A 24,096-nucleotide genomic window follows, 5' to 3' on the forward strand; every position below is an offset into this window, starting at 1 on the left:
ACCTATCAGTGGCACAGAAAATGTAAATTGTTCATCCTGGCGGAGGTATGGGCTCAACCAATTGCCTTTCCATTTTGCCAAGTGTCGCTCCATGAGTGATTTTTTTTTGGTGAGGCTTCTCCCTCTGATTTGTCATTATCTTTTGGTGGAAAATCCACTGTACTGTTTCTTCGATATTTATTTATTTTGGTTCGCGGGCACCAGCAGTGACCACTATTTTCGTTGTGTCTGTGTGTCTGTCTGTCTGTTTGTGACTCTCTCCAGAGCATAGCTCTGTGACGTTTGATGCGATCATGATGAAACTTGGACACAAGCTAGATATCATGGTCAAGTTGTCTTTTTGTATGAGGGGCATCCCACGCCCCTTTTGGGCATAGCCACGCCCACTTTAACTTTTTATTATTTTTTTTCTCGCAATTTCATTTCCTAGGAGTTGTGCGTAATGTCCATATGTACAACGGATAAAAAAAATCTGATTTGATTTGGTCAATTTTGACGGAAGAGATCGGTTTTTAAGGTAGGGCTTCCTCTTTGATGGAAATTTCATTTTTTTATTCAAGACTGGAATCCAACTTTTGTGTTTATGTGTTTCTATAACTACCAATTTTGTGGCAATTTAAAGCTTCCACAAGTTGGATCTAACTTTCAATGAACTTCCACTTTGGTGGAAATTCCTAATTTCAGGCTTTTCAGGCTTTACTAAACACTGGAATCAATTTCAGCGTTTAGGCGTTTAACGAACTTTCACTTTTGTGGCTTCCATTGCTACGATACTTGGGACCTTACCCGTGACGTTGGAAGCATTTCTCGGAAACACCACCAAGTAATAGTATACCATCGTTTCAGAAAAGTGACGCCAATTCAGGCTGTTCTGAAATTTCAGGTTCTAGGTTCCAGGAACCCAGAATCAGGTTCAAAAAACAAATAAGTTCAAAAAATCAGGAGTCCAAAACAGCCTTATTGAAGAAAACGCGCGAAGTGGCGTGTGAGATTGAAAGCGTGTCAAAATTGTGTGGTGTCACAGTGAAGTTCTTCGATCTAGAAACATGTGCAACCAACGGCAACTCAATTGTACCGATCGTGGCATTGTTCAATAATGCCCGCGAACCATCGTTGCCTCCTGTCTTGTCTTATGTATTTATTTGATTTTTTTTTTAATTGACAGACTACCTGAACGCAACAGAGGTTGTGGATCTACTGATGTAGGTAATCTACCGATGTGGATCCATGACCAAAGTTGTGGATTCTCCATTTGGAGAGGTTATGGGCTGAATGAAGAACGGCGCCCAGCTGATGATCCATACGTGCCTGGTGTTTGATTAATGGTGAGGGTGATGGGCTTGGGATCCTATGGGTCCTGAGTTCAAATCCCACTTTGCTGTTGAATTAATACCAGGAGGAGTTGATTCTGCCTGTCATCTGTCCAAGGTTGGTAAAATGCGTGCCAGCTTGCTGGTATCCTGCGTCGGAGTGGTGATCTGTCCAGGATTGTGCCCAAAAGCTCAGGAGACTGCTTGGGTAGCACCAATGCTCGGTGCAGAGTATGGTCCCAATGGATGGATGGATGATGATCCATGTGGTTGGGAGTGTGTGTGTGTGTGTGTGTGTGTGTGTGTGTGTGTGTGTGTGTGTGTGTGTGTTAGTGTGTGTGTGTGTGTGTGTGTGTGTGTGTGTGTGTGTGTGTGTGTGTGTGTGTGTGTGTGTGTTAGTGTGTCTTCTCCATAACTCCAAAACCATGAAACCGAGCAGCCTAAAACTTTACATCCATACTAAGAAAACTCAAAGGAAGTGCATGACTAACAATTGTGTGATTGGGTTAATTAAAACACCCCTTTTAAAGATAATTAATGGCCTTATTTAATTATATCCTTTATCCGGTGCATCCTTGGTCACTGCTCTCGATGGCGTCCGAAGGCGTATCCGAGGTCACCTCGCTGGGGTCTGAATCCGCCATGTGTTTTGGCCTGCTCAACCAAGCCTTGACTTGGAACAGGCTTTAATCAAGCAAGGCTATGATCCTTCCTTCTCCATATATACACAAGAAAATATGAAATTTCCAAACCATTAAACTTATCTTTTTCTTCTGTTTGGAGAATTATATTGAGTGAACAAATGATTTAGGAATGTGGCAAAATTAACCAGCTTCATTGAGATATATGATTTAATGTATTTCCTGCTCGGCATCATGCCCTGTCCCCCAGAGGAAAACTGCTTATCCACAGAGTCTGCCAGATTTGTGTCTAGATTTTCGTTTTCCGAGGTTCTTGACAAGGGATCAAAGCAAATCTGGTGAAAAACGGATGTTTTAAAATAAAGTTATAATATTTGCGTGGACTGCCAACCGATGTACCACCTGATGCGTGCACAGACGAGCAGGCAATGTAGCTGATTATCTGCAATGTTTATTTCATGGGCGATTGAACTTTGCGATGTCTCCAGGGTTGTTCAACGTTAAATAGCAACTCTTTTGTGGATAAAGTTATTACTTGAACAAATTCATTTTATTTCATTAACGGCTGCGTGCATGGTGAAGACTGGCTGTAAAGTTAAAGGGATCCGATATAATATGCAGCGACAGTCTGGCCAACCGTTCATCAGCAACCATTTAATTGGAGTGCTTGCATGAGTGCTTAAGCCACTTGCCTTGCAGTCGATAGCAGAAACACACGATGTCCTTCTGTTCGAATCGTTCACTCACGACAGACGCTTTTGCCTACCACATCGTTGAGAGCGAGTGGTTCGTGCTCCGTTGCCCCGAGCGAGTGGTTCATGATCCGTCGCCTGGAGCGAGTGGTTTGTGCTCCGTCGCCCTGAGCAAGTGGTTCGTGCTCCTTGCCGTCCAGAGACCCCCCCCCCCCCCATATAACCAAGCCGACCGTGGGGTGGTGCATCACGGAGCACCCCGTATAACAAAGCCGACCGTAGGTGGTGCATCACGGAGCATCCTGTATAACCGAGCCCACCGTGTGGCGGTGCATCGCGGAGCACCCCTGGCTATAACCAAGACCCTGGACGTGCACTCGAGTGCCAGGTGAGAGTAGTCACCTCCACATCGTCCAACAAATCAGATCGAAATAAAGACCAATTACTGCACCGTAGTCCAAAGCAGTTAGCCAGATATAACACACACACACACACACACACACACACACACACACACACACACACACACACACACACACACACACACACACACACACACACACACACACAGATACTTACAAAAGTTATTTTATTTGAAGTTATGACCTTAACTTATGAGCAACTAACTGATTTCCCCAACTGCCTGGATCAGCAGCCAGGCACCGTTTTTCCTTGACGTTTCGATCCTTTCAGCCCTGAACCTCTCCAAACGGCGGATCCACAAAAAAATTTTTTAGATCCTCACTGGAGGATCTCTAAGTCTTACTCACGTTGTTGTTCTTCATCTTCTTCTTGTGGACTTTTTTGTTTCACAGCCTACAGTTTTCATCGAAACTTCCTGAAACTTGGCATATATATGTAAAAATACCCTGCGCAGACAGTAACGACCTCCGATTTTAAAAATTCCTCCGAGAAAAAAAGTTATGACGTCAAAATATCTCCGCCAATGGAAATCGCCTAAAAATTATCTCCGAAACTTGGCAAGCTTTTTGAATTCTGTTTGGGGGAATCGAACAGGGCATTAGCAGAGATGAATTACCGCACATATGATACATCACTATGACGTCATATCAATTTTTATGACGTCATTCCTATTTTTTGACATTTTTTGTTTCACAACCCAGAGTTTTCATCGGATCTTCATGAAACTTGCCATGTATATGCAGAAAGCCCACGCGCAGGCAGTAACGGTCTCTGATTTTGGCAATTCTTCCTAGAAAAAAGTTGACATCATAATATCGCCGCTAATGGATATCGCCTACACCATTATCTCTGAAACTCGGCAAGCTGTTTGAATTTTGTTTGCGGGAATCAAGCCGGGCATTAGCACAGATAATTTATCGCAAACCTGATACATCACAATGACGTCATATTCGTTTTTATGACGTCATCATTAAGATCGATGAGGATCTTAGCTCATTTGAGCTTGTTTACCTAAATACCTCCATTATTTAATAGCGAACATAGTGAGCTTCATACTCAACGTGTACACATGAGAGAATAGGAAACAACTACACAATACCCTGGCAATTTGGAATCCGTGTCGTTGGCTATGACCCTTTTGCTTCCGGTTTTTGTCATGGGGAATGATGCGTCCTGGGAGATAAAGGCATCGTCGGAGAGATGAAAGACCCAAATTTCAGACATGGTGTATATTTCCTCCACTGATTTTAATAAAAATATCTCCTGCATCGTCAAAAAATAATTTTTAATGGTGATTTACATTATTTGATCACTGATCCCGAATCCAGGCCGAAGTAACTGGAAATTGCGTCAAAATCATCAGCTGTGCGGCGCTTACACGTACCACGGTGTAGTTGGCAAGTATACAGTTGTGAACAAGTTATAGGTAAAGTCAGAAGCAAATGTAAGACGAATTCTACATTCGCTTCTAGGCTTTGCCTATTCCATATTATTATTAATTATTATTAATATGGAATAGGCAAAGCCGAAAAGCGAACGTAGAATTCTTCTTACATTTGCTTCTGACTTTACCTATAACTTGTTCACAACTGTATACTTGCGAACTATACCGTGGTACTAGCGCCACACAGTTGATGATTCTGACAGGTCTGAGGTCTGTCAGGTGCATAGCAGACGATGCTACAATTTCTGGTTACTTCGGCCTGGATTTGGGATCAGCGATCAAATAATGTAAATCACGATTAAAAATTATTTTTTGATGATGCGGGAGTTATCTTTATTAAAATCAGTGGAGGAAATATACACCATGTCTGATATTTGGGTCTTTCATGTCTCTGACGATGCCTTTATCTCCCGGCATGCATCATTCCCCAAGACAAAAACCGGAAACAAAAAAAAACAGGAAGCAAAAGGGTCATAGCCGACGACACGGATTCCAAATTGCTCGGGTATTGTGTTGTTGTTTCCTATTCTCTCATGTGCACGCGTTGAGTATGAAGCTCAGAACTACGTTCGCTATAATAGTTGTGGATTCGGCCAGACCTCTTTACCCATCGGCACGCTCACCTGCCTAAATACCTCATCCCGCGGTTGCAAAAAATATCTGCGAAGGACTTGTAATCTGTCTCGGTCCATTTAGCTTACGTTGACAGATGCAACCCTTCAAGCAGAAAAACGTATCCGTGCCCCACGATGAACGCACCTGACGTCGATAAATTAATACAAAGTTTCCGTGCGGTGTATTGTGCGGTATATTCGAATCGCTGTTCGCCAGTTCGCTAGTGAATGAAATCTATTTTTATAACCCGAATAAACACGTGGAGATTGTTTATTGTACGTGTGTAACCTTGAGGTTACACGTAGTAATATTATTAGAAAGATAAACGTCGCACGAGAGACGCACACCTTGCGATTGTTGAAAAACGTCGTGAAGAGAGTTTTACGGCAAGGCCTAGGTTTCTCCATCGAGGCGCCCCTTGCCTTGTTTACGTGGCCTCCGTGTGATGCGATGTGACGTGCTGTTTGGTGACTCGTGATTGGTGTTTCTCGTAACCCTGACCAAGCAATGCATTATCGGGAAGCCTCGTACTTCTTACAAGGGTAACTATTGATCGTTTGTTTATGCAGATCAGTTTTTCATCCGGTGATTCAGTCAGCTTGACCTGTGGACTTTGTGGTGTCTTCCTGTTCGGTGTAATTATTTCCTCTTGTACATTTTCTGGAGTGTACTGGAGATTTGTAACATTTCCTTTAGTGAAGCATTATTTATTTTGGAGATATTTGTTGATGTATAAATATATATATATATATATATATATATATATATTTTTTTCAAGTTTCGTCATATTGTTACGAATCTGGCAGCCATGAGCACTCAACATTCAGGTCCCCGGAGATCAGTTATTTCGTTAAGTAAATGTAAATGTGTATAGTTAGAATCCATCCCCTGTGTCTAAAGGGAATTTCATGTGAATGCTGCGGAGTTATTTTGTAGTTAGTTTCTTATATTCCCCAACAACAACAACAACAACGGCACCCTCCCTGGCTTCCTTCCACCATCGGCCTTTCTGACGCGCATACGTGCCGAGCGCCTGTGGGCAGAGTTCCATTGGCAACCGACGCATTGGTTCCGCTCCAGGGTCGAGCAAGACGTGTTGCCTTCAGCCAATGAGCAAAGCGCGAGCGACGTACGCCGCGTTCCAGCCAATGCGGAGGCACGTCGCCCGAATAAGGAGGAATGCCTCTCGGGGTACGGGCCATGAGGATGCTCGCCACGCCCCCCCCTCCTCCGGACGAATCACGAATGGCGAGCAGATCGCCTGAGACGAACCGGCCAATCCGGAGGAGAGTTGCGTCGAGGGGGGGGGGGGGCTTAAGAGAAGCGTAGGTGTGTGCGAAGAGGTCCTTTTTTTCCCTTGAGCTTGTCCCGCGGAGGATCGCCTGCCTGCGTGTCTGTCAGGACGAGAATCGCTTGCCTGTCTTGTCTGCTGGTGCTCGCTGTCTCGTCACTTGCCAGAGGAGCATGCTGGAGCCGACGCTGCCCTCCCCATGGTGCCTGCAGCGGCATCGAGTTGCGGTTCGAGTCACGCCGAGCCGGATCGTCAAGGGCCGCATGAGGCGGGAAGGTCCAAGCGAGCTTCTTACCTCTGGCTCACCTTCCCTCCGTGCTGGGGGGCATCAATAAAGAACGGCCAGCCCATTTCTTTTGTACGTGCGTGTGCGTGTGCGTGTGCGTGCGCGCGCGTGCCTGTCTGTTAAGTAGAATCGTTAAGTGCTTGCGTTGTTGTACATTGGAAGAAATTCGGTTGTAATCTGCTCTTTGTCTCCCTTCCCGGTTTTTGCCCATTATTGTAGAATAAATTCCCCTCTTGTTGAATATCCCAGCTCGTTCCCTGTTATTTCTTTTATTGGCTTAAGGCCCAGTCACACCTTGACGTTTTAGCCAGCTTATGCCGATTTTTGGAAAATTTGTCTAAAACGCTGGTACACGTCGAATACGTTATGGGTAAGTTTTGATAACATTGAGAGCACGCTGAAAAAGACTGCCATACGTCGTTGTACGCTGGCTTTAAACGTACTTTTCGGTTGTCCTCAATTTTTCCATGCTTGAAATTTTAAGACCTGTGCCAGCGTATGACTCACACGTTCCGCATAACGCTGGCCATAAGTTGTAGGCACATCACGCAATCATTGACACACGTCGACACATGTTACTTGTAAGTTACTCATAAGTCGAAACGCGTCGAGGTAATGTTTAGCGTACCCGAAACTTATTTCTAACCTATGAGTAACGTGTTGTACTCACGTTATGCGATCGGTGACACACATCGACACATGTTACTTGTAAGGTGCTCATAAGTCGAAACACATCAAGGTAATGGTTAGCGTCAGTGTTCCAGACTCCCTGGTTTTATTTTTTTCTTTATTTTTTTTTTCTTCCTTCCTTCGGTATGATGGTGATTTTGACACTTCGATTTCTAGTGCGGTTATAATATAATTAATAGGCTGCCGCTCAATGATTTAAATCATAACCGCACTGTACGATGAACACCGTCATACCGAAGAAAAAAAAAAAAACCGGGACTCTGGAACACTGACGCTAACCATTACCTTGACGTGTTTCGACTTATTAGCACCTTTCAAGTAACGTGTTTCTGTGTGTCAACGATCGCATATCGTGCATACAACTTATTCCCATCGCATGCGGAGTGTGTGTGTCATACGGCAAGTACGTCATAAAATTTTCAACATGTTTAAAATTACAAGACGTACTCCACTCAATACGACTTATGATAGCGTACTTTAGCGTTCTATTCACGGATACCAAACTTAACCATACTGTATTCGACGTGCGCCATTGTTTTAGACGCATTTTTCAGAGGTCGGCATACGCTGGCAAGATCGCCAAGGTGTGACTGCGATGTTGACACTTCCATTTCTGCGGCGGTTATGATTTGAATCGTTGTGTGGCAACCATTTCATAACCTATGCCACGTCATCGTCTGCAATGCGTGCAGCGCGGTATGCCTAAGTTAGACTATCGTTGGGCATAGGTTGTGAAGGCCGACAACAGGTTCAGCGTTCGTTGGTATGAGTTATCTATAACACAACGAAACGTTCAAAGTCCGTTACTAATACGTTGTGCATAAGACCAAGTCGTTATGAATACGTCCGAATCTTTAAAAAAAAACATCAAAAGTTCAACACAAGTCAGCGTTTTACATACATTTTAATACGTTGCCATTGCTGGCTAAAACGTCAAGGTGTGACTGGGCCTTTAGCACGGTGCGTGTCGAGAAATAGCCAGGCAGTAAATTGTTCATTTGGACTGACAGGCCTCGGTAACCATCCGCTCGGGTTACACAAGGGTCGGCACGGTAACTGCTCGTCCCGCTCGAGGCCTGTTGAGGGTGTGAATTCCCCGGTCGCTTTTCCGCCTGGGTACTTAGGTATATTGAAGTTTGGCAATTAACCCTACCCCATGCAGTCAAATTATTGGTGATTCATGGTCCTGTAAGGGACCCGTGTCTTTCGGACTTATCCGAGGGTCACGACCTAAATTCCGGTTGTACGGTGGAGTCGACTCTACTGCTCCCTCTCGCGGTCGTGCTCGCCACCGATACCCGGCCCCACAACAATATTTGGTCCAATTCATAAAAGGTATTGATAAGGCTGTGAGTAATTATTTTTCTACATTACCTGATCGGAAAAACCACATGTGGGAAGGACGGACAGGTAGAGAGCAAACCTTTAGTCCCCTCCAGTGAAGCCAGAAGGTAACTGATAAGGTGGCGTGAAAGACGCTGCTTCAACTGTGGTAAACTTCGGATTATTTTTTTTTTTCGACAACCTTTAAAATCTTTATTTTATTTCAATTTAATTGTATACTGTACTTGAACACTACAGTACTGCCCAAGAATAGAATGCAATACTGTACATTTAATTCATTTTAATAAAGTTTCAGCTTTTACATGAAATCGCACCCTCAGTATCTCCTGTGTGTCTCCACATAAACACAGCTCCTTGGATAGGTGGACTCATGAATGTATAGTAACTCTGCATGAGGTTTTCATTGAACAAACAAAACACGATATCTCGATCATGAAATTACACTTGCTGTGGTCCTCCATATTCGGGCAGTGTAGAACACAAATCACCGGTTTTGGCACTTTTTTTCAAACCCTTCCTTTGAGCAGTATCATTGGTGCTCAAATGTACAGATCCGACGGCTCACAATGATGACTACAACGAGCTGTACCTTCCTCTTTACAGGCCGATGGTGCTGCAGAAGCGGTTTCCTTCTTGATACCATTCCTGACTTGCTGAAACATTTCGTTTCACTACACACACACACTCACACAAAGGACATTTGTGAGGTTGTCTGTCTCACTGCCCGTCTATTTATAAGCCGGACACTAGACTTGTAGAATTAAGTATTGTTCTTGGATAACGTTATCCCAGGCAAATATGGTTCCGTTAAAATAATGGTACACGAGAGTTGTACTCTCATATACTATAGTTGATAACCAGTCCAACTACAGTCGTCTTCAGAGAATTACTCTGGGGAAGGAATGCTACTTTTGCTTGGGTTTTTTTGTTCGTTTGTTTTTTGTTTGTAATATCGAGACTCGTATAAGAGCGAACACACAGAACGTATAACAAAGGGAACAGGAGACGAGGAGTGGGAGAGGGAAGCACAAAACAGTGGGGAACAGAGACATGAGGAAATCTGTGTGTGGGATACACAGGGTAAACAAGATGGACACTACTAGGACTTTAATGTCCTTACACGGTAGGGACTTTCAGGAAGGAAAGTAGGGAATTTGAAGAAGGTGGGCTTGGGGTGGATTAACGGGGTTTGGGGTAGAAAAGATTATGGTTTTGGATTGGAGAAGACAAGATTAGAAATGGTAGTGAACAGCTGTTTTGAAGACCTGGAGGGAATAGTGAGATTGAAGAGAGTGTGGGAGTTTGTTCCAAAGGTGGGAAAAAAGAGGAATGAAAGAGTGAAGGTGAGTGGTGATTCTTGATTTTTGGTAGTTTTACCAGAAGGGGGTTAATGGCAGAAATATGGGGGTGAACAGATCACAGACGGAGCAAGGGGGGGGGAGGCTGGAGAGGAGACTAGAAGGCAAAGACTACCGACCTGCCTGTGGTGAGAGGGTGAGAGACACAAAGACTCAGCCTCATCGTGGGAGATGCCAATGATCCGAAATGCCTTGGTTTCCACTGCGTGAAGCTGAGAAAGGTGAGAGGCAGGAGCACCTGCCCTGAGTGGAGAGCAGTAATCCATCCGGTTGCGGACAAAAGTTTTGTAAGTGGTCAGGAGCTCAGGTGTGCCTTGGAAGGACTTTGCACGACAGAGGATTCCCAGTCGGCAACTGGCTTTGGAGGCCAGGTTTGAAATGTGACTTTCCCAGGAAAGGATCTTGGCAGATAGTGAGACCCAAAATTTTAATGAAAGGACTTCTTCAAGAGGATTGTTGAGAAAGTAGATTAGGGGGGGGGAGTTAGGGTTAGGGTGTTTCTTACCTAACAAAATTCCAATATCAATATTAAAAATTGTATCTATGTCGCTGGACCCTACCTAACAGTCATTATAAGATGACTCGTATAATCATTCTCTTTATTACGTTACAGACGGTCCTTGCGGAAAGACATGGAGAGAGTGTGAGATTTGTCAGGATTGAAAGACATGTTCCAAGTGTTGGACCAAGTTGTGATTTTACCCAGATCTGCAAAGGGTGAAGAGGCTGCTGCTTGCTGATTTGAGGGATGACGGATGGAACGGCAGAGGGTGGAATCGTCAGCAAAGACATAAATAGGATTTTCCAGAGAGTTGGAGGGATCATTGATGAAGAACAGGGCCCAGAACACTGCCTTTAGGAACTCCAGCCTGGACAGGAAGAGGGGATGAGAGAACTCCATGAGTGGAGATGGCCTTGGATACTGAAGGAAGAGAGTTTGGTGAGCAGGGCAGGGAGCCAGACCATATCGAAAGCACACGATGTGTCTCGAGAGAAGGCTCTGATCTCATGTCTGGCATTGAGGATCTCCATTCATTGTTGAGAAAGCAGGAGCAGCATGTCTAAGGTGGAGTCCTGGTCTAAATCCAAATTGATGTTCAGAAATCAAGCAAATTGATGATGTGTGGGATAAAGCTTCGTTTGTTTCAATGGATTGTTTCTCCATTTGTGTTGCTTCTTTGTATTGTTTTTTTTTTAATCTGGTATATTGTTCTGTACTTCTCAAAGACTTGAGCTTTTTGTGATCTGATGTCTCCATGACCTTTTAGCTTCCTTTTCCCTTCCAATTAACTTGTTTGTTAATCTGAGCCATCCACTTTGCTCCCTGATTGGGAAGAGGTGCCTTCCTCGAGTGTGTGGACTCTTCGTTTTCGTTTTCGTTTTCGTTTTCGTTTTCGTTTTCGTTTTCGTTTTCGTTTTCTTTTTTCCTTTTCGTTTCCCCCCAATATCGATCTATCATTGGGCTCCTACCAGTATATGCCTGGTATTGGCTTGATGGTTTGGGTGGTGGGCTTGGTATCCTAGGATCCTGAGTTCAAATCCTGCTTGACCGTTGAATTAATACGAGGTGGGGTTGACTCATCCCATCATCCTTCCGAGGTCAGCAAAATGAGTACCAGCTTGCTGGGATGATTGAGCCATTTGAGTATCCTGCGTCGGGGTGGCGACCCGTCCAGGATTGTGCCCAATAGACCAGGAGACTGCTTTGGCAGCACTGACGTACTGCACAGAGTACGGTCCCAATGGAATGGATCACCGTGTCGGTCATCGGCACAGGCTTCCTTAAGGACACCCGATTCATATAAATCAACCAATTGGCAATTACTTTAAAAACAGCCACGAGGGCAATGAAAAACATGATTGCTTGTATGGATCTGATGAGCTTGGGTGCTGAGGGTTAAAAGTTAAAACCTACTTCCTTGTATATCTTGCACAGATGCCAACCCTCCCGATTTCATCGGGAGGCTTCCGAAAATTCACCCAAACTCCCGCCCTTACGATCACTATCCTTATCCTCCCGAAATTTTGATATTTTTGCACTGTTCACTAATCAGAATGTACTAGTATGAGAATTGAATGAAAAGCATCGTCTGCTACGTATAGCATGTGGTAACTCCATAACGTTCGCTGCTACCAAATTGTACGTAAAAAAATTGCAAATTCAAATGAGGAGCAGCGAAACATTGGGTCTGGATCTCGTTTATGCGATCATGCACTGAGATTTAGTGCATGCGGTACGTGTGCAATACAGTGCATGCGGTATGTATGCACAGTGTATATGCATGCGATACGCTCACTGCATGCAGCTGGGCCCCATACCAGCCCGGCGGTCGCGACCACCGTGCGGTGTTTAACAGCCGCGAGAGTTCTACGAGTCGCGCTGCAGCTGTGGAACATCGACTTCGAAGTTACCGATGCTTCAAGCCCTCGATGTTGATTACGAAATGGCAGAAAAGAAGCTTACGAAGACCAAGAAATGGTCTCAGAAGTACAAGACCGAATACAGTCTCCAATACCCGTGTTATTCGAAAGTCTGAAAGAGGAATTCATCATGCGTATTGTACAGTATGCAGCGTTGATATTTCAGTTGAGCACGGAGGTCGCGATGATATTCGGAAGCACGTTGGAAGCAAACGGCACACAGACATTGCAAAGGAGAGATCTTCGAGCACGAGTACCGGTACACTTCTGAATTATTTCACCAAACAAGGGACAAGCGAGGAAGAGGATGTTACCCGAGCGGAACTTCTCTTTAGTGGATTTATTGTGGAACATAACTTGCCCATATCAGTCTCAGATCATGCTGGACCTCTATTTCAAAAGATGTTTCCAGATTCAAAAGTTGCTTCAAAGTATGGATGTGCAAGAACAAAAACTTCAGCAATAATTGGTGAGTTGTCAAATGTTACTGCTTCATCTGTTGCCGATATTGCTAGCCTAGCTCCATTTAGCCTAGCTACAGACGGTAGCAATGACAGTGGTGAGGCCCAGCTATATCCTGTCCTGATTTCGTACTATGACAACAGTGCTGGGATTGTGAAGCAAGGTTTGCTAAGTTTGCCTGCGTGCAAACAAGATTCCACTGGAGAAAACATTTTCAAACTGCTTGATCATGAGTTCAGTGACAGGAAAATTCCGTGGGGAAATTGTGTTTCCTTTTGTGCTGATAATGCCTCTGTCATGGTGGGCAAGCACAAAGGAGTCGCTGCTTATATCCACAAACAAAATCCAGAGTGCTACATCATGGGATGCCCTTGCCATATGATGCACAATACGGCCAAGAAGGCGGCTCAGGCCTTACCCATTGAATTAGATGACTTTCTCATCGATATTTACTACTACTTGGACAAAAGTAGTAAACGCGTCAAAGGAGTGAAAGCACTGCAAGAACTCTGTGATGCCCCGACACACAAGATTCTGAAGCATGTCGCAACAAGGTGGCTGTCCCTTGGTCAGTGCCTAGACAGGCTGATTGAACAGTGGGAGCCACTTCGCCTCTTCTTCAAAGAAGAAGTACGAAGAAAAATGCAACCAACTGTAGCCAAGACTCTAACAACGAGCAAGAAGGACGGCACTGTATCTACTGCCAGTACTGGCACTGCAGGATCAAGCACTAGTGGAGCAGCATTCACCACTACCACTGCAGTATCTGCTGCGAAGAAGACAGCAGGGACAGCACCAAAACCAATGATGAGAGCAGGTAGCATCACCGGCCCTTCATCACGTTCATCTACAAAGCAGATCCCTTCAGAGTCGAGAAAGACTGTGATAGTCCCATCTACAGGCAAAGAAGGACCCAAGTTAAGTTCTGCTTTTGCCAAATCACTTGATAGAAGCTCAGCAAAACCTTCGAATCAGAGGTCTTCTTCCTTGGCTGCACCTACCTCAAGCTCTCTCCTCAAACGTAAAATTGGATCTGGTACTACGAGTCTGACCTCTTCTGCTGGCAGTAAACGCAAGTGTGATCGCCCTGCGGCTAAGTGTACTACGAGTTCTACAACTAAAAGCGCATCTTCCTCAAACACTGTGCAGGAATCTAGAGAAAAAGGTGTCAACAGGATGTTCTTGTCTCCACAAACAAAACTCTATTGTTTCTTCCTTCGATATGCTAACAAGCTTTTTGAGAAGGGGAATCTTCTGCTCCAAAGAGACGAACCCTGTATTCATCTCCTGCACGGAGAATTGAATGGTCTTCTGAAAGATATCTTCGTACGGTTTTTGAAACCATCGGTGTCATCGGTTGCTCTGGTAAATGTACCCTTCTCTGACAGAAATCATCAGAAGAATGATGAGGACCTCATGATTGGGAACGATGCCAAACTGTATATAAGGGAACAAAGGAGTCTCAAGAAATCCACCTTCACTCTGAGTGAGTCAGACATCCAAGGTTTCTTCAGTGCAGTTCGCTCATATTATGTGAAAGCCTGCAATTACATCTTCAAAACCTGGCCGCTAGATGATGAATTAGCCAAGCATGCTCAGGTGCTGGATGTTAAGCTACACCAAGAAGTGGGGTTTGACTGTGTGGAGTTTTTCATCAAGAAATTCCCCTGTCTGTTCAGTGGCGGTGATAGTGACATAGACAGTCTTGAGAGTGAATTCGCTCACTACCAGGCAGACGCCTCCATAGCTACAATTGCTACTGAGACAGTGAGAGTGGATGAGCAGTGGCATCGGATTTCACAGCTCACAGATCCCTGCACTGGTGCCAAGAAGTATCCTAATTTGAGCAAAGTGATGAAGGGAATCTTGGTCATTCCTCATTCGAACGCATCATGTGAGCGGGCACTCAGTCTTGTACGGAAGAATCATACTGAATTTCGTCCCAATTTGAGTGTCAAAACCCTGGAAGCTCTCTTAATTGAAAAACTAGCTCATAGCACCCCTTGCTACCAGAGAGAATACAGCAAAGACATAATCAGAAGGGCTAAAAGAGCCACACAGCTGTCACTCAGCAAAGCTGCCATGGAAAAAGCAAGCAGCAGTAGTACCAGCCAGTAAGGTAAGAAAAATATTGCTTCTTTTGTGCTTTTTGTTAATCTTTGATTGTCCCCTAACTTACTAATATTAATATACATGTAACATTAAAAAGTGCACAATTTTCCCCTTTTTTTTTGTTCAAAAAGTGGGAATTCTTAACATGTTAAATGCTCCAAAATAGGGCTCAGAGGGCACTAGAGAGCGTCTAGAACCCCAGAGCTTCCAGGGCCCTAAGGCGGGCCCTGGACCCCGCCGCAAGGGTCGAGCGCTCCGCGCTCGAGATGTGCGCTTCGCGCACATTATTTGGTGTCGGTTGCAAATCCTCCCTAATTCTGATTTCCAAAAGTTGGCATCTCTGTATCTTGACATCATAGGTTCCACTGTTCCAGGTGTAGGGAGTGCATCAAAGCTTTTTCAAACATGTACGGTATTTAAAGATTGTAAACACTTTTCTTAGATTTGTTGGTGATATACCGATTTAAATAAATAAATAAACTACTTATTTATTTATTTATTTATGTATTTTATTTTATGTTTTTATTTTTTTTGCCCTGGATACCAGTTTATTCAAAATTCCAATAGCGATTTATCGATATTAAAAAATTGTATCGATATGTCGCTGGACTCTACCTAACATTAATTATAAAATGACTAATATAATCATTCCCTTTATTAACCTCAATAATTTTTGTAACAGTACGACGAATGAACTCTGAGCCCAAAAAAACAACAACCGGTGGAACATTTTACGTGACGTTTTGTGTTATTTCTGGTTGTAATAACATGCACACATTTTTAACCGAATGCTTTTTCAAAAGTTGTCTTGCAGTGAAACACATCTGAAAAGGTTAGGGGACAATAATAAAATCGCCCCATGTCGAAAAGGATGAGAAGCCATGAAAATTGTGCAATGCATCACTTTGCTGATTCAAATGTGGAAGTGATAACCAGTTTGTAAAGGAGATTGCTGTAAATGTACTAGTTGTTGGGTATGTAAGGAAATGGAGGTTGATATTCTCTTAATTTTTTGTTGTTGTTTTTAAAAAAATCTTTTGTTTCGGTAATGTTCTTTTATAAGCTCACAGAGATGCACAACAGCTTGTGTCATTGTGGAACAATTTCCTTTTATTCCCTTGAAAGTCACCCCAGGGTAATTTTTTTTTAGATTGTGTAATGTCTTAATTACAGTGTTCAAAACTAGAGGGGGAGCACTCGGTAGAGTGCAAAACCTCCGCCGCCAATACTGCGAGGTCACTCAAGTGAACCTGATATCCTATTCATTCAATTTGACATCAACAGTGCTCACAGAGTTATAGTTTGCAACTTTCCCTTTTACTTTTAACTTTTACATACTCAATTCATTCGTCATAACTAGATTCCTTGAGACAGAAATTGATTTTACGTGGGTATCTCCACCTGAAGTTCCAAAATCAGCCGCAATTATAATTTTGGCATGTTTTTTGTTGGAAATCACTTATAACATGTAGAAATGCAAAAATAAAAATAAAAAAAATCGAAATTTTGTTGAAAAAAAAAGTTGCAAAAATTTTCCTCATTTTTTTTGGGGGGGGTTTGGAATGGTGGTGGGTGGGTTTTTTTTTTTCTTTTTTTTTCTTGGGTGGGGGTTTGGAAATCACTTAAAACATGTAGAAATGCAAAAAAAAAATTCAAATATTTTTTTCAAAATGGCCACCATAGCAGCCATATTGGATTTTGGACCATGTCCAAAATCTAATGGCATGATCCTTGGACCATACCTAATCCCCCCACCAAGTTTCGCCGAAATCCGTCGAGTTTTTCCGTAATTCTGTTCACAAATAAACAAACAAACAGAAAGGGGTGAAAACGGTAACCTCCGATCTTCGATGGCAGAGGTTAAAAATATATGATTTTGAAACTTTTAATACAACGTGTGGATCAGGAACGAGCTAAAATGAACGACGCAGAAGGGCACAATAAATTGCATGTAATCCGCAAACAGTGAGCGGACACTGAAACGAGGCTTTGTGGTTTATGTTCCAGATATCAGATCCTCGTTCTCCGGTTGGCGATTCGCACTTGAAGTTGTTTGGAGAATTCAAATGTTGCTTTGTCTTAATCTGGCAATGAGAGAAGGTGAGTGTAGATCCACTTGAGGTGAATGATAAGTAAAACAAAAAAACCTACTGACTGCATATGTATTTGTAGTTTTAATCAAGGAAAATTGATAACATTGTTATTTTTACTGTTTATTAGTACGAGAAGATGAGTGTAGATCCACTTGAGGTGAATGACAAGTAAAACAAACAAAAAAAAAAAAAACCTACTGAATGCATATGTATTTGTAGTTTTAATCAAGGAAAATTGATAACATTGTTATTTTTACTGCTTATTAGTACATTCTGAATGAATTGTTTCTGTTCTTGTACTTATCCAAATTTGTATCAAGCAGGCTCAGAAGACAGATGGTATCAGGCCACCAGCAAATGGTTTATTTACTTGTTAATTATTTTTGCCTCTAAATCCAGCAATACAAGACTGGTTAAAAATGTTTTAAACTACTCGGATAATGAAATGGAACCAACTCAAAAGGATGTGCATCATGGCATCAGATGTATGTACAATGGTTGATTCGTGTCTGGTTTTATGGAAAAACTATTTGATTAGTTAAAATTGTTGAAAAAAGATAAACTGCAGAAAATTTGGTTAGTATTGTGGCAAAATGTTTACTTTTATTTCGGGCCACATCTCAGTTTTATTGTCGTGAAGGTCCCGCCGTCTCGGTCTCAGTTTGAGATGCTGTTCTCACAAGTGCATTGTTTGTTTTCTACATGGCCTATGGTTCACGAAGAAGCTAGAACATGACTCGCACAATGCACATGAATACACGAGACAACATGGCAGACTTTGACTTCAGATATACAACAATTAAACATCGACCAATTGCGAGAGGCCTGATACCATCTGTGTGCGTTGACTTAATAGTGCTATTTTTAAAATGACGATTCATTTGTTGTCCACCATTTAACAAATGCCAAATATTTTTCATAATCTACTCTATCTTATCCTTGTGGCTCGAGTAGTATCTGTGCTTTTTGTTTGCCTCTTCCAGTCATGATGCTGAGTGGAAGAAATGTCCCTCCATCAAAGCTTCCTGGCTATTAAGCATTGCACATGGCCAGGTAACAATCGGTGCTGTTTGCATTGTCTCTCAATTGCTTACTAAAACGTGAAATGTTCTGCCAGTCACCGATGGCAGTTGACTATTGCCCCATATTTATTGTGAGAGAATTCTTGGTCCTTTTGAAAGACCTTGTCTTGGTAATCTATTTTCTCAGAAAGATCGTCTGTGACAATGATTGCACACAAGTTTGTAATTCACACTTTATAATGAGGTCTTTTTTGTTTATATGTGTTTAGTTTACATACAAAAATCCAATTGTAATGCTGCCCTTTTTTTTATTTTTTTTTTTAGAAAATGTTGCAGCAAATGAAATCGAGTATAAAAAGAGGAGAACCTACAGTGCCTATAGAAAGTCTACACTGCCTTTAAAAATTTTCACCTTTTGTTCCCTTATAGCCTGTAATTAAATTACATTAATTAAGGCTTTTCCACCTTTCTTCACACATCGTAACCCAAAACTTCCAAGTGAAAACAAATTCTCCAAATTTCAGAAAATTAATTAAAAACACAAAACGAAAATATCTTTGGATAAGTGTCCACCCCCTGAGTTAATACTTGGTGGAAGCACCATTGACAGCAATTACAGCTGTGAGTCTGTTGGGATAGGTCTCAACCAACTTTGCACACCTTGATTGGGCAATATTTGCCCATTCTTCTGCACATAACTGTTTAAGCTCAGTCAAATTGTGTGGGGAGTGTTGATGGACAGCAATCTTCAACTCATGCCACAGCTTTAGGTCGGGACTCTGACTGGGTCACTCAAGGACATTTACTGTGACTACACTCTGACTCTTATGTGTTGGTTTATGTCCCCCCCCCTGGGGTCACTGAAAACTGTAGATATATATATATATATATATATATATATATATATATATATATATATATATATATATATATATATATATGCACATGTTTTTTTTTTAAGTGTCTACTTATTGGAGGCTCAGAATCGGTACGTTGATCACACACAAATTATGCTTCCAAGGTGGAAAGGTCACGCTCGGCATCTATGACATAATCTCAAGAACAACAGAACTTGATCGAAACGATATGGATGAAAATGTTGACCAACATGAAACGACCTTCAATTTTCTGGCTCTCGTCAAACTCATCAGAATGCCATATATTATCATATTCTCTCTGTTGTAGAATAAAGAGGATGGCAACTGATGGACAAATCATGGAATTTATCATACCTTTGAGTTTCATGACTTGCTAATTTTTGGAAGTGAGTCAGCTATTAGGTCTGTAGTTGAGAGGATCGGTTTTTGCACTTTTTTTTCTTTTTTTCTTTTTTCAATGCAACACGGCAGAGAGAGGATCTGCAAGAGCAGCAAAGAAGGATTTTGAGGTATGCGAGCTGATGCTGTACAGTCCAGGAGCAGAGTCAGAGTCGAGGGTTGAAAAAAAAGTTAGTCAGAGTGTCAACCTTCTCAGGTGTAAAGGACTCAGAGTCGAGGAGCATGTGGGTGTCACAGAAGGATAGGTGCCTTAATTGAGGGGTTGAGGACACAATATTTGGAAGAAAACACAGAAATAGTGAGGTCCGTTGGATCGCTATTAACATAATATTGTGCACTTCCGGATATAAGTACCAAACTTGGCAGGTGGTGAGATATGATCATAAGAAATAAATCCAGAAGGGGAGCCAATCGAAAAATTGCCATTTTCCAAGATGGCCGCCAAACTCACATTTGAACCATCATAACTTTCACAAATGAGTGAAAATCAGATTTCTGATTAGGTCAAACCCCACTAAATCGAGCTCGAGGATTCCGAATATGACACTGAAACTGACCTCAGATGACCCCTTGGTCGCCATTTTCCAAGATGTCCACCAAACTTGCCATATCAGGACGTTAGGCGACATTCAAAATCCGACTGAACGATATAATGGAGAAATTATAGTAGCGTTACAGAACATGTCTTTCCGCATAAATAGGCACCAAAAATTTAAAAATCTGTTGATAAATGGGCAAGTTACAGTAATTTGTGTACTGTATCCACAAGAAGTAATTTAATTGAAATGCTATTGTGTTGACTAAATTCATATGAAATCCTTCCACAGTTCAAATTTTCCATAACCACACTGCCCCATGGGTACACGCGGTTTACTAATCATCCACTAATGGCCTTTTAAAATCAGTAAAATTTATGAGTCTGGATTACATCATCACTCGGGAAATCACTTTTATTTTCCTATTTTTAGATCCTCGTGGAGGATCTCGAAGTCTTACTCACATTGTTGTTCTTGTGGACTTTTTTTTTTGTTTCACAGCCTATAGTTTTCATCGAAACTTCCTGAAACTTGGTGTTAAAATGTAAAAATACTCTGCGCAGACAGTAACGATCTCCGATTTTGAAAATTCTCCCAGAAAAAAAGTTATGACGTCAAATTATCTCCACTAATGGGAATCGCCGAAAAAATTATCTCTGAAACTTGGCAAGCTTTTTGAATTCTGTTTGCGGGAATCGAACAGGGCATTAGCAGAGATGAATTATCGCACATATGATGCATCACTGATGTCATATCAATTTTTATGACGTCATTCCTATTTTTTTGACATTTTTTGTTTCACAACCCAGAGTTTTCATCGGATCTTCGTGAAACTTGCCATGTATGTGCAGAAAGCCCAAGCACAGGCAGTAACCATCTCCAATTTTGCAAATTCTCCCAGAAAAAAAGTTATGACGTCAAAATATCTCTGCTAATGGGAATCGCCGAAAAAATTATCTCTGAAACTTGGCAAGCTTTTTGAATTCTGTTTGCGGGAATCGAACAGGGCATTAGCAGAGATGAATTATCGCACATATGATTCATCACTGATGTCATATCAATTTTTATGACGTCATTCCTATTTTTTTTTGACATTTTTTGTTTCACAACCCAGAGTTTTCATCGGATCTTCGTGAAACTTGCCATGTATATGCAGAAAGCCCAAGCACAGGCAGTAACCATCTCCGATTTTGGAAATTCTTCCAAGAAAAAAAGTTGACGTCATAATATCGCCGCTAATGGAAATCGCCAATACCATTATCTCCGAAACCAGGCAAGCTGTTTGAATTTTGTTTGCGGGAATCAAGCCGGGCATTAGCACAGATAATTTATCGCAAACCTGATGCATCACAATGACGTTATATTCGTTTTTATGACGTCATCATTAAAAGGACGAGGATCTTAGCTCATTTGAGCTTATTTTTCATTTTTTTTCCTTTGTATACTCTCTCTTATTACCATAAAAAATAACATGAAATGAACTAATTTTGCATTTAACACACTAACCGAACATTTTTGGTTCACTCGGAATTTACTCAGTTTAAGTAAATCGTTCCATATAAAACAGGTTCCTTTGTGATATGTCGGATACCTTTTTTGGAAAATGGCCACAAAATATTTTTAATGGAAATTCCAAATAGAAAATGTGTCCAAAAACAAGGTCAAACATTCTCAAGCCCATACACAAAAGTATGCACCCAAAACAGTGGAATTCAATTGAATGAGACAAAAAGTCAAAAATCATACCTCCAAACGGGTCCAAATATACCGATTTTAAATACGATTTGAAAATTTACCTGAGATAAGCCTAATGTACAATATTCAGTGTACATTTAGAGGCTCTGGGATCTATGACAAGAATGGAATTGGAGAAACCGACTCACTCTCGACTTTGTGCAAGGACATTTGGCACACAGTGGCGTGCACGTCACCGAGGCTTTCACGCATTTGCAGTGTCGACACTCAGTTCCACACGCGCACCGGATCAGTTCACGGCAGGCCTTGGATACAGTTAGCTTTGTTATCCAGAGGGGTTGCTACGAATCTCCAGCCTTTGTCCAACCGTAATCGTTCAGCGCCACATCAGGTTGTCTGGGATCATCACATGTGAGCAGATACTGGTTTGTAATACAACCACCATCCACCTCGGTCCCCTTTCTACCACCATCATCCACCGCAGTCCCCCACCCAACCACCATCATCATCCACCGCAGTCCCCCACCCAACCACCATCATCATCCACCGCAGTCCCCCACCCAACCACCATCATCATCCGCCGCAGTCCCCCACCCAACCAGCATCATCATCCACCGCAGTCCCCCACCCAACCACCATCATCATCCACCGCAGTCCCCCACCCAACCACCACCACCATCCACCGCGGCCCCCACCCAACCACCACCACCATCCACCGCGGCCCCCCACCCAACCACCACCACCATCCACCGCGGCCCCCACCCAACCACCACCACCATCCACCGCGGCCCCCACCCAACCACCACCACCATCCACCGCGGCCCCCACCCAACCACCAACGCGGCCCCCACCCAACCACCAACGCGGCCCCCACCCAACCACCACCACCATCCACCGCGGCCCCCCACCCAACCACCACCACCATCCACCGCGGCCCCCCACCCAACCACCACCACCATCCACCGCGGCCCCCCACCCAACCACCACCACCATCCACCGCGGCCCCCACCCAACCACCACCACCACCCACCGCGGCCCCCCACCCAACCACCACCACCACCCACCGCGGTCCCCCACCCAACCACCACCACCATCCACCGCGGTCCCCCACCCAACCACCACCACCATCCACCGCGGCCCCCCACCCAACCACCACCACCACCATCCACCGCGGCCCCCCACCCAACCACCACCACCATCCACCGCGGCCCCCACCCAACCACCACCACCACCATCCACCGCGGCCCCCACCCAACCACCACCACCACCATCCACCGCGGCCCCCACCCAACCACCACCACCACCATCCACCGCGGCCCCCACCCAACCACCACCACCACCATCCACCGCGGCCCCCACCCAACCACCACCACCACCATCCACCGCAGCCCCCACCCAACCACCACCACCATCCACCGCAGCCCCCCACCCAACCACCACCACCATCCACCGCAGCCCCCCACCCAACCACCACCGCAGCCCCCCACCCAACCACCACCATCCACCGCGGAACTGCAGTCCCCCAATCAAAATATTCCACTGACATCTCATCGGACGACTGTGCTGTGTCGTGTGTTCCGATCGAAAATGAACGTGCATGAATTTGCCATATTTTGGCTAAAAGCTCTCAAATAATCACTTTTTTTAGTCCAACAGATAAACTCACTCACCTATGATGAATCTTTCACCTATGATGGAAGATGAATCTCCATAACAGGATCAATATCGAATCCAAATCGTCGAAAATCATTTCATTGCATTCAAATCCCGCCGAAAAACAAACTTTTGACCTCCATTTTGTTCGAGAAAGTGCGCTTCCTCCATTGAAATCTGAAGCATTTTCAGGGTGTGCCCCATTCCTCCACCACAAAAAGGAGAGAACCCCACCCATAATTTACGGTGAGATTAATTAAAAAATAAGGCATTTTTTCGATTGGCTCCCCTTCTAGATTTATTTATTATGATCATATCTAACCACCTGCCAAGTTTGGTGCTTTTATCTGGAAGTGCAGCATAAAATTATAAACAGACAACACTAAAATGAGGCATTCAGCTTTCGCATGAGTGCAATCGGCTGTGATGCCATTTGGAGAGAGGGAAGTGATGAAAACGGGAGCATACACCAGAGACAGACTTAACAAGGCACCATCAGGTTTTCGAGCAGGGAGATAAGTTTGAAAATTCATTTTTGAGGTTGGACAGATGTTGTTTTCTGACTCTCCTGAGTGGACGCACTTGTTGCGTACCTTTTGGAATGATCTGAGGCTTCCTTCGGCCGAATTTGCCTTTGACAAGAATGCAAGTTGTTTCAGAGCAACCACCTCACCAAAGGATTCAGTGTACCATGGGTAGGATGATGGGTATGATAACTGAAGATTACATGG

The 24,096-nt window shown here is 43.4% G+C and overlaps 1 protein-coding gene across 8 annotated transcripts in view; it reads left to right on the forward strand.

The window, feature by feature from the left end:
* The first annotated feature begins 417 nt into the window (after window positions 1-417).
* ENTPD4 (ectonucleoside triphosphate diphosphohydrolase 4) overlaps window positions 418-24,096 on the forward strand; it is a 51,045-nt gene continuing 27,366 nt past the window's right edge. For 2 of the 8 annotated variants that reach the window (XM_085872313.1, XM_085872340.1), the window contains exons 1-3: window positions 5,499-5,667; window positions 17,097-17,189; window positions 18,166-18,235. In XM_085872313.1, coding sequence (XP_085728439.1) covers window positions 18,228-18,235 — 8 coding nt within the window. In that variant the 5' untranslated portion in view covers window positions 5,499-5,667; window positions 17,097-17,189; window positions 18,166-18,227. Of the gene's footprint in view, window positions 518-1,165; window positions 1,429-5,497; window positions 5,668-17,096; window positions 17,190-18,165; window positions 18,236-24,096 lie in introns of those variants that run through there. The other 6 variants (XM_085872331.1, XM_085872321.1, XM_085872370.1 and 3 more) reach the window with 6 other exon arrangements.

This window comes from Eptatretus burgeri, chromosome 1, assembly GCF_056783735.1.
Source record: "Eptatretus burgeri isolate ZD-2024b chromosome 1, Ebu_testis_v1, whole genome shotgun sequence".
NCBI classification, from domain to species: domain Eukaryota; kingdom Metazoa; phylum Chordata; class Myxini; order Myxiniformes; family Myxinidae; genus Eptatretus; species Eptatretus burgeri.